At 40.9% G+C, this 11,916-nt stretch overlaps 1 protein-coding gene across 14 annotated transcripts in view; it reads right to left on the reverse strand.

Moving 5' to 3' along the window:
- The window catches only part of LOC109967168 (potassium voltage-gated channel subfamily KQT member 2-like), a 30,404-nt gene that overhangs the window by 11,943 nt on the left and 6,545 nt on the right, over positions 1–11,916 (reverse strand). For 13 of the 14 annotated variants that reach the window (XR_002275895.1, XM_020612547.1, XM_020612549.1 and 10 more), the window contains exons 2-9: positions 3,467–3,557; positions 3,258–3,384; positions 2,723–2,898; positions 1,991–2,116; positions 1,741–1,851; positions 1,048–1,143; positions 834–928; positions 146–205 (exon numbers count right to left, since the gene is read on the reverse strand). Coding sequence is in view for 13 of the 14 variants with exons in the window: in XM_020612547.1 (XP_020468203.1) it covers positions 146–205; positions 834–928; positions 1,048–1,143; positions 1,741–1,851; positions 1,991–2,116; positions 2,723–2,898; positions 3,258–3,384; positions 3,467–3,557 (882 nt within the window). In the remaining variant the exon portion in view is untranslated. Of the gene's footprint in view, positions 1–145; positions 206–833; positions 929–1,047; positions 1,144–1,740; positions 1,852–1,990; positions 2,117–2,722; positions 2,899–3,257; positions 3,385–3,466; positions 3,558–6,458; positions 6,501–11,916 lie in introns of those variants that run through there. The other variant, XM_020612552.1, reaches the window with a different exon arrangement.

Raw genomic sequence — 11,916 nt, forward strand, 5'->3', positions numbered from 1 at the left:
CCTCATTAAATATCTACTCTTTATCTTCTAAATGTTCCACACTGTGCACACGATCATTTGTACAGCCGCATCCAGAAATGATATGTTGGGGCCAGTGAGGGTAAATCAGAACATCATAGGCTTTGTGACTCTGTTATGTTCATACCTGAATGATTTTCCCTTTAGATTCCTCAGCAGGTCCAACTGATTCAGGGGTGGAATGATTCTGAGAAAAGACAAAAGCCTTGTATCAAGTGGTTTCCACCCCCTCACTCAGTGCTGGAAAAGGTTAACACTTGCCAATGGGTGTGTTGCAGCTAATTCCATTGACTTTGGCACTTGTCTATTCTGCTGGTCATCACCATTTCACCTCAAAATACAACTAGAATGAGTCTGAACATGAAGTGGTTTCCAGCTAGAACAGAGACGCAGCTATCTTCTTTTTCTAGATGCATAAAAGGCTGAAATCTGTGTTGTGAATTATGGCAGCTAAGATGCTGATTCATAGAGCTGGACAGCAAAATAAAGTGGTTAATTTTACAAAGTAGCCACTGGCAGTGTTTGTCTGTTGAACAGCATTTGAAAAAGGTTCTGGTGTCACTGCCAAGATTCCATCCTCATCCACCTATTAAAGCAGAAAGTTTAAAGCAGACAGTTGGAAGCCACAGTAGCTTCTGAGTCAACAAATGCATTTGGAATACAATAAGATGACAATATTCAGTAATTTCTATTTTTCATTTGGCTTTCTGATTTTAAGAAAACATGGCACAATGTGTTATAGTATGTCAAAACTGTTGTGTTTAGTGGAAATGCTGAATAGCGCATATCATTATCCAGTCACTTTTATCACTTACCTGTACATTGGAACAGCTACAGTCTGCTCATAAAAATCCCAAGTACACAGCAGGTCTGTACGGGAAAGATTGGTAGCATAAAACCTCCAAGCAGCCTGGATGGACAAACACAAAACTCTTTTAGCTTTTTATAAGGAGCACAAAACAAAGGTGGTTCCTGCTTGATAAACCTGTACATAGTGATGCTATGATAGAATTTTTCTTTGACATATACCTGAATGAGGCTTGCTGCAGGGTTTCGTCTCTTCTCAAAATGCTTCTGTCTATGCTGCTCTTGGACTTTGAGGGCAAAGCCAGAGCCCAGGATGCCCTGTACAGATTTAGAGTGACACACAGAGACCTTTATTGACCTCTATTGGCCAGGTATTGGAATTGCAACAATAGCAAGCAGCAACCAACACCTTGTAAAATCCTTCCTCAACAGTCCAGTGAACCATTCCAACAAAAACATCCAGTGAAGAGGTAATATCACAGGCTGTCACAGATGCCAAGCCTTGAGGTGAGAGAGATGTGAGTAAAAGCTGATTCCCTCTACATCCATCAGACATCATCATTTGTTTCTGCCTTGGTTAATTATTTCAGAATGCTTCCAAACAACCGGCTCCACGTAAAACCTGTGACACCTGATTAAACCACGCCACCCTACTGAGCAACAATATCATTCATTTGGAGTCATGCCTCTGTTCATCTGGCAATATTTTTTTATTCTTTAAATGTCTCTTTAGCTATTAAATATGCCACTACCTTCACAAGCTAGTTGTTATTATTTAGTTATTTTGGATGTTTGCCAAATGGCGATGGGCTGATAGCAAACTGTCACGTGGAGACAGCTTAGATGAAAGCATGACACTGAACTAAAACTAACATTACTGGGTTCGAAGTACTCCTGATGAACCCTCATACTTACAGCAGGAAGTGCAAAGAAGGCCACCCCAATCATGCTGAAAGTGGCTGCCAGCAAGCGTCCATACCAGCTCTTAGGAACCTTATCTCCATAGCCAATGGTGGTGAGAGTGATCTGGTGAAAAGAAATATCAAAGTCGCTACTTGAATTGAGTGGTGTTTTGATTATCTCTCAAAACTATAAAATGGATACTGTAGGATACTGTACTGTTTGTTTTTGGTTTTTGGTTGTTGCTGTTTTTTTGCAGTCTTACCAGTCCCCACCAAAGAGCATCAGCATAGGTCTCAAACTCCTGATTTGTCTCCTTTTCCACAGAGTAGACCAAGAATGAGGCCAGGATCAGGCACAGGAAACCTATGTACCACGCTGTGATGAGCTCCTACAGAGAAAACCAATACAGTAAGTGTCAGGAGACAGAGAGCAATAAAGTGGCATCTGCAATGTCTCACAAAATGGCAATCTAACCCTTGTGACTTGGTAAAAAATGTAAGGAGTATTTCAATTCTTTATTTACCTCAGCTTGTAATTTTTGGTACAGAAAATTTGCTAAAATAACTAAAATGTCCCAAAATAAATCCGTTTTCTGTACAAATATAGCAACTGAAGAATCATTTTTGAGAAGGTCCCACCCACTCAAGGACCACCGGGAACTTTTCAAAATTTTATTTTTTACCTTTGGTTTTGAGTCAATATTCAAACTACCCTAGTTTGTGTATGGATGTTGATAGCGTTCTACACAAAATGCAGACACTACTCAGATAAAGTATAAAATGCACAGGTATTGTAGAAATAATTCATTAGAAAACGACACATTCCAGGTTTTGCCAGGTCTGCCTCTACAAGAGCTTTCCATCTTGCCCCACATCAAACTTAATTTGACCCAACCTCTCATCACAAAACTGAGAAAAGTGTTTCGGCACCAGTCAACTATTCAACCTCTATAGAAAAACAAATAAAACAACAAACAAAACAATGTTACGATCACCTTGCTGTGGGCATAAACTACAGATCCGAGTAGCTTCCAGGTGCCTCCACGGCGGTCCATACGCAGCATGCGCAGGATCTGCAGGAATCTCAAACTCCTGATGGCCGAGGTGGCAAAAACATTGCCCTGAGATCCAGCTGCCAGTACAGACACTGAGGCAATCAGCACCATCATGTCTGAAAAGGAAAGCAACAGACAGTCACACACTATACACACTGGGAAACAAGGGAAACCAGACATAATAGGTCCTTGATTAAATCAGACTGAATTAACAACTCTTCAGTGAGGATCATTTTTTTGTAATTAGAAGGTCGTCCCAAGTAGTTTGTATTAGTAGTGCTAGATTTTCAGTGAGGTTTCTATGGTTTACTTTTAGCATGACATCAAGTCAAGGCTAAAAAAATCACATGAAACTGTCACAAAGACGGTATCACATCAGCCCGCATTTAAAAATGGAAGAAACTGAATGTGTGTCTCTTTTGTCACAGAGTAAGGGAAGAGAACAGCAAAACACAGGGCAACTTGATTTTCTCACCTATGACGCAGAAAGGCTTTCTGGCAAATTTGAGCCTCCCTCTCCATCCTCTGTATCGACAGCAGCAGCCAGCAGCCCATATCCTTACGATGTACTCCACTCCAAACACCACAATGGTCACAATTTCCTGAGGAACAAAGCAAAATGGTGGCGTTAATCCTATGACATTAATGTGCATGAAGTGTTACAGCAAATAAAGTGGTACTTACCAGGATGTATAAGGCACTCTCGGAGCTATTCTTGAACTCTCTTATGGTGGCAAAGACTGAGAGTATGAGACAGGAGAACACCAAGAGGAATCTGGAAGACGTATGACAAGGTACACAAAGAGTGATTTTCTTTTAACACATGTCACTTGCCAAAGTCAGTTTTAAGTAGGATGTGTAGGATATTCAGTGAAACTTAATTTATCACCCCCGACTGTATAAAACATTTGGGTAAAGCCTCTGTGTTGGCAGTGTTACATCTCACTGTGCTCATCTCTTAAGCCATAAAATAATAATTTTATATGATCAGTGTGTCAAGCACCATTAAAACACATGTATGTTTATGTGCTGAAATGTGTGCTGCCACCCCAGAATGGACATTTTGACTAGTGCTGGCCATAACATTTATAATGCCCAGTTCATATGGATAGATCAGAGACCTCTGTCATCACTTATCAGTGGGACTATTTCTTAGGCCTAAGTGGGTACAGCGGGGGACTGCATGAATAATTGGAGCTGCACACCCTGGGTGATGCATTTATTAGTGGAAGCAAGCCAAACTGCTTTAACAGCAGCAGCAGCACAGTCAGAACAATTAAATGAGTGTGTAAATAACAAAGAACTGAAGGTACACAAGATGCTTACTTCGCTGAATAAACTGAATGAATCTGTTTCAGTCCTCTTACAATTTTACACGAAAAACCTCAAGTGACCCTAGCTGAACATGTGCAGGTTATGTACACACGAGTGCAGAACATAGAGTCTGTGCAACAGCTCATTAGACATTCTGAGTGTATTTACTAGCAGTGTCAGCCGGCAGTGCTTCAATAGAAAGATAAAAACTTTTCAACTACCTCCTTACACTCTACGCATGTTATTTCGCTTCTGCAGAGGTCACTGAAAACAGCCCTGCAAGCTGTCGTTGTACCTCCTTGGTACAAAATGGCTTCAGCAACTGCAGCTATTGTAAGTTCTTCATGTCAAATGAAGAACTGGCTCCTGTAAAATTGCAATGAATATTCATTAATATTACTTTATGTACTCTTAAAAAAGCAGTAACTTGTTGTAAGTATACTCTAATGTAACTCTTTTATAACTTTTATAAAGGAAAATTCTTGGCCTGTATAGGTTAGTATCTGTTTTTAACATGAAAATTTTTTTTAAGTACACAAAATTTAATTTAAAATTAAAAGAAAAAAACAGCATTTGAATTTAGTGTTTTTTTTATTTTATTTATTAAACTAGTTGTTATAACTTGGGCAATAGCACTGACCAATGTATAGACAGTGAATGAAATGCTGTGGACACAGAAGTTAGCTGGCTGCAAGTCTAACTGGATGTCAGTTTAGACAGCTTTCCTGACTCCACCTTGCCAAGCTCATCAGTACCCACTAATAAGGATACGTGCTGTTAAAGGAGTGGGGCAGGACCTGCCTTCAGAAACAGTCAGATGATTAGCTTGTATCATTTCCTTTATCATCAGCAGAGTGAAGCATCTAAAGATTCATTTATACAGTACACTCCATCATACACACGCTTATGGTAGTGAGAAAGCCTGGGTGGGGCACATAGCCAAATAGGCCTATTTACAAGTTCAAGCAGGGCAATAAATATGTCAATATAATATACTGTATATGTTAATTTCATGTATCCGGCTTACTAGAACATATCAAGAATTCATTTACAGTGTTTGACAATAATGACAGTTAAAATCTGAGATTTCTCAATTACCCGCTTTGTTTAGAGTCTCTTGTCATCGCTACATATATCGTTGTTTACCTATCTGTGGAGGAGAAATTCTGATTAATTTATGCCGTTGTGGCTTGTCGTGCTGTCAATTTTAATATTTTGACTTGAACATGTCAGGTAGGATCTGAGGTACTAACACTGTCAAAAAGGTAGCACGTTTGTGAAAGTTTTTTGGTTTGTGTTGTTGTAGTTTCCTGACCAGCAACAGTAGTTGTGCTCGTTCACGAACTATCCTCTTCAGTTCAGGAGGAGGCTCTTGGGTTTTATTGAACTGAAATAATTACAGACTATTTGGAGTTATGGTGCAAAGCTAATCTAAAGGGGCCCAAGATTAAACATTAAATGGCTATTGATGCCATGGGCGCTTTAAAGGGGACAGGGTGCTGATTTATTATTAGATTACCACACTGGTTTCATTTTATTGGCCACATTCTGATACTGCACACACACAAACACAGAGCTCATTTTTTTACAGACTGTCATCTTGAATGCCACCTCCCCCACATAGTGAAAATCGCATTCAGTTTTGCAACCAAAAAAAACAGCCCTCACACATCCACATGTTGCCAGAGAGGTAGTAGGAACGTAACTATTGATCAGTCAAGTTGAGGGGGATGTTGTTGGAGGCAGACAAGCTTGCATTTCCTCCTGAGCTGCAGATAAAGAAACATTGATTTACCCTGCTCAGCACAACATTGCCTACCCCGACATAATTATCACGCTAAACTTAGACTGCAACAAACTCAAGGAGAGCAAATAAGGAAGAAAGGATTTTTCATTAAGGAAATAGTGCCTGTGAGGACTATGCGCTAGCATTGCGGCATCCATTCCTCGGGGAGTGTTTGAGGGTGATGATGTTCTGTGGCACTTATCTTGTGTTAGCAAATGCACAAGTGCCCCCTGCTAGCATAGCGACCTGCTATCATTGTGTTCTTTATGAAACACAGAGGGTCCTTGCTGTGCATGCAATATTCCAAACAGCCTCTGTGGCTTCATCCATCCATGTACCAGTTATCTGTACTGATTATCCTGTAGATCAGGGGTGTCAAACTCAATCTAACAGGAGGCCAAAACTCAAAGCACACTTTAGGTCGCGGGCCGAACAGGATAAACATTTATTGAAAAGAGTAAAACTAAACGTTTTTTGAACATAAATATGAATCGAAACAGACAGGATACAATATTATTCCAAAATAAATAAACTTGAACTTAAAATCAGTAACCGTATTTCTGTTAACTCCTCTACCTTCTGTAGCTTCTGCTCTGCATTCACGTTTTTCAGCTTGTCCCGATGTTTTGTCTCGTAGTGCCGTTTTAGGTTATATTCCTTAATTACAGCCACATTAGCTCCACAAATAAGACACACGGGTTTACCGACAATGGCAGTAAACATATAATCAGCCTCCCACCGGTTTAGAAAGGCTCTGTTTTCAGAATCAACTTTTCTCTTGGCCATTGTTAGGGGCTAACTTTGACTTGAAATTAGGGTTGTAAACATCAATCGACGCTTGATTGATCTGACGTAACTGACGCAGGTAGCCTATCGTTCGGTGAGGCAGCTGTTGCGCTGCATTATGGGATTTGTAGTTTGTGCGTTATCGGCGTTTCATATCGCCGGGCCATTAAAAAAAGATATATAAAATGATCTCGCGGGATGTAGTTGTACGCCGGGCCGGATGTGGCCCGCGGGCCTTGAGTTTGACACATGTGCTGTAGAAAATAAGCCAGTCCCGCTGACAGAGGCAAGGTACAACCAAGACTGGTCCTCAGTGTACCTCTCTCAGCTCACTTCCTGTATATTTCATGTGCAAAATAAAAAGCATTTATGAGCTTTACTGATATGTCATATCAAGAAGTGAGTATCTGCTCTCTTGTTAATGCAAGAGCTTCCAACCAGCAGATGCAGCCAGCAGAAGAGATTGTGGGTCTACTGGTCATGGCAAATGAATAATTTAACCATATAAAAGAATAAAAACCCGCTGAGACTACAGAGTAAAATACTGTAATGTGAGATGCTGCTCACTAAGTTTGTTTGTTTGTTTGCTGTTTGGTCTGGCCATACAGTGGGAGCCTTTCCACTAAAGCAATACACTAAAACAAAACAGTAAAGTTGGAAGCCATAAAATGGAAACAGTGAGCTGATAGGTGATGCTCCATATAGCCGAGGAGAACTACAAAGTCATTATTCACTGTAGGTTTAACACTGCAAGCATCTCCTCTCACATACAAGTAGTCATGTGTTTTGTTGTTAGTTTTATAAGTCAAGCCATTTTAGAAAATTACAGTATGGAAAAACAACCTGCCATTACTGTCATTACTGATTTCACAGACCAGTAAAAAAAAACACAATCAACCTTTGCTGAGGGTCACCCACCCAGTCTGACCCTAACTTCATAAATACGTAAGAAGTGTAACAGTAGCATGAGCAGAGAAGGGACATATAATTGATTCAGTAATGTCAGTTTCACATTGATATTTATACTGACCCTGACAGTGCTAAGCACAGATGCTTTTTATGAGAACTCTCATGTAAACATCATAAAGGGGAACATTAAAAATGATTAAAGTATCACTTTTCTGGGGCCTCAAACCAAAATAGCAGTGGGACACGATCATTCCTAACCACACCCAGCTACAGGACTCAGCATCCAGACCTCCAGGTCCTCACATCAGATCCCTCTTCTCCTAAAGCAGACCACTCCATTACAGCTTGGCAGCAGCATCTGTCTGCTACTGTCTTCACCTTATCCCCCCCAATGTGTTCTCAACTGGACAGCTCAGCATAATAGTGAATAAGTGGTCCATGTACTGCTTGCCATCTAAACTCTTTGTTTGGTCTTATATAGTACCTTTCTATGCAATGACACACACTAAAAGTGCTTTACACTATTTACACACACATCAGTGATATCACATGAAGCAAATACAGGTTGAAGCAGGGAATCAAACCACCAACCCTCCGGTTAAGAGATGACCCGCTCTACCTCCTTAGCCACAGCCCTCCTCTCTTTGCTGGTTTTTCAGTAATAGGCTTGTGTTCCATTTTGGTGCAGACCTGACACATCTTGTCATCTAGCAGCTGACAGCTGATGCTTCCTGTGAGACAACTCATAGTAACGAGGCGCCTGTTGAAGACAAAACTGCAAAGATCTGTATTGGTGCAGGAACATGACAGAGCTTAGATAGATCAGGATGCTAAGCTGTTGACACGTACCTGACAAATCAAAAGTCTGTCAAATTGTCCTTCCTGATAGATGCCGTGTCAACAAAGGACATAGACAGACAGCAACTGTTTTGCTAACAGCAAAATATCTGTCACCTTTTTGTCATTCCAGTCACATTGAGCTGCATTTTACAAGATGCTAAAGACTTACCAAAGGAGTATCACTGACTGGAAATAAACTCAGTGAGAAATGAGGATCAATGTATCCCTCCTCCTTAACTGATGATGGTTAAGAAACAAAAGGTGGAGAGCAGCCTTGGCCTCACACAACTCAACAGATAGAGGGAGTGAGTCAGGGAGACACATGCAGCAAATCCTGGGATACTCTGTAGGTACTCATGTTCCGCATATCAATCATTCTCACGTGCGTTACAACATTACCACAGAACAAAACACCTGCCTAATATTTCCAGAGGAAACCCATAAAAAAAGAAGCTGTTAGCTATGCACAAGCATGTTTTGCAAACTTGTTCTCCTTGTATGCCTCTTTTGGAGCAGGGATAAGAAGAAGAATGAAGGAGGAGATAAATTACTTGACTAAAGTGAGCACCTGATATTTTTATAAATCACCTTGCTGAAAATAAAAAGAACTGGGAGATTAAAAGCGGTGTGATGGCTATGAATAATGTACAGAACATATAAATTGAATAACGGCAGAGCTGTGGTTACTCTATGCACATAAAAGCAATACTATAAACTTTGTAGGAATCTGCTGTGTCAGGGTGGCTTCAAAATGCTGTATTATCGTGCACAAAACCATCTCTGCTGTCTGCACTAGATTCAGCCACAAAGCTAGCACTACCCATGCAACACTGGTCAATCAAGAACTTCCTAAAAGCTAAACATATTTGTGAGGAAGGGGTTTTAGCTGACATAGTATTCAGTTAATATTTCAAAAGTACCCAGAAGGCCTGTGCGTGTGCACAATTTGACATTAAAGCACAGGCTTAGCTATGTGCATCCAGCAGTGGCCATTTCAGCTCCTTACTACTGAGCATGCAGTGTCACTGAACCAAAAGATTCAGGCGTGGGTGGAGGGCAAACTGCCTATTACAATTTGTTCACTGTACTTGTACTTACATGTATCAAACAATACTCCACTGACTTTACACATAAAGCTCAGTCTACTAAATGGGCTTTCTACTAAGCGTGTGCCAATAGCTGATAGCGTCCTCTGGAGCTCTGAAGGCATTTTATCGGCTCAGAAAAAAATAATAATGATGGATGACTGCACGTGTTTAACAGACTGTCTACATTTCAGCAGGGGTAGATCTAGAAAATCTTGGATGGGGGTGGCCAGGCTGGGGCACAGACTCAGAGGGGAGTGGCACATTTGAAATACAGTACATGTAAAACGTAAATTCAAGTTCTATGAAATACTGAACCATACAGCATTATTTTGCGTAAACATGAGACACACATAGTGTTTTCTTTAGCTAACTTCTCTCAGTCCCTATTTACTCCCAGCCCGGGACATTGCAGCTGCATAGTGATTCCTCCCCACTGAAGTGAATCATGCAGTGTACTCACAACAAGACAATCTAAGAAATGAATGCAAATATTATGCTGCATGTATGGTTGCAGTGGTATACCTGTTATATGATATACCGTGGTTTGAAAACTGATGGTTATCATGTCATGCACATTTGTGGGCAGGCAACAGTGGTGCAGTGGTAGAGCAGTCGCCTCCCAACCAGAAGATTGAAGATTTGAATCCTGGTGCTGGTAGTCCACATGTCGAAGTGTGCCCTACTGCCAGTCACAACAAGGCGCCACATGAATGAAGAATATCATTCAACATCAGTAAGACATAAAACAAACTCTAGATCAGCATGTTAATCCCTAATGAAAACAATCAATAGTTGCACCTTAATACAAAGTTTATTTATTTTTGGCAACAATGTCACATAGCAAATGCTCATACATATACAGTATACAGTATATTCATCAAGGCTTCGTGTCAGCCGCCACCATATTGCCAGGGGTAGTCTGGCCATTCTAGCCAGATTTAATAGTGGAAAAAGCCAGGCTATTGTGCTGTGTTTGCTTGTTGTCACCTAAACAATGCCAGACACTTAGAGGCAGACAACCACACCAATCAACCTAAGCTGCATGTCTTTTAAGTGGGAGAAAGCCGGAGTACCCGGAGAGAACCCATGCATACTCACTCCTGTGGACAATTTAGAGTCGCCAATCAACCTACACTGCATGTCTTTGGACTGTGGGAAGAAGCCGGAGTGCCCGGAGGGAACCCACACAGGCACATGGAGAACATACAAACTCCACACAGAAAGGCACCAGGTCAGCCGTGACTTGACCCTGGAGCCTTCTTGCTGTGAGGTGACAGTGCAAGTCACTGCTCACCATGCTGCCCGCCATTGCTGTCTTTTGTTGTTGTGGTTTTGAGGAGTATTTATATATCAACTGGTGGAAGACCATCCTCCGCGGATGGTGCTTTCAATTGTTTAATCGAAAGAATATTAGACAAGTCCTCTGTAGCTGACTTGTCTTCTGGGCACAAGGAGGGCGGTTTCGCTGCAGTCTGTAAAGCAGCCGGAGCGCTTTTAGAGAATTTTTTTTGTATAAAAGAAACTGCCCTCTGAAGTACAGGTTTTCTTTCCTTTTTAAGCTGCTGTTTGGTCTGTTTGAGTCCCGTTAACCCTTCCTGGTTCGTTATGGACTCATTTCTCAGATGTTTGACTGAAAACATATCATACAAGCCCTCTTTAGCTGACATGTCTTGTGCGTACAGGGAAGATGGTTCCTTTTCAATCAGCGGGGCAACCTGAGCTCTTTTAAAGATTTTTTTCTTTAAAACGGACTTTGCCTTCTTAGGAACTGCCTGTTGAACTTGCAGATCAACCTGCTGAAGTTTCTGTTCAGCCTTCTGAAGTTGCAGTTTAGTCTTTTTGAGCTCTTTTTCCAGAGTAAGTCTTTTGAGGAATTCTTCATTCGCCTGTCTGATTGCCGCTGCTTCAGGCTGATGTAAATACTCCATATGCTTTTGCATATGTTTGACTTGATTCTTGTTATTCTCTTCGATCCTGTCAAAAATTTCATTTCGTTTGATCAGCCACTTCTGCATATTATGAAATCCCGTCCAAGATTCTTTATCCAGCTCAATCTTCTCATTACCACGTATGTATTTTTCTGTTAGGCTGATCAATTTTTGGGCGAGCTCACGGTGATCACTGACATAAGACGCACATATCTGCAGATCCTCCTTAAAGCGCAGCTCCTGTGTCTTTAGAGAACTGACTGTAGCCTCCAGCTTTTTAATTTCAGATTCATCATTGTGAATTCTTTTTTTGAGCATTCTGACAGTCTCAAGCAACTTGCAACATAATTCATCGACCTCTTCGTGCTCAAAAGTAGATCTCAATAACTTAACTGATTGATCGTTTAGCTCATCTTCTTGACATTTAATTTGTTTGTTCAAATTGTTAAATGATGCCTTTAGTTCCTTATTACTCTGTTTCAC

Source organism: Monopterus albus, unplaced genomic scaffold (assembly GCF_001952655.1).
Source record: "Monopterus albus unplaced genomic scaffold, M_albus_1.0 scaffold126.1, whole genome shotgun sequence".
Lineage (NCBI taxonomy): Eukaryota > Metazoa > Chordata > Actinopteri > Synbranchiformes > Synbranchidae > Monopterus > Monopterus albus.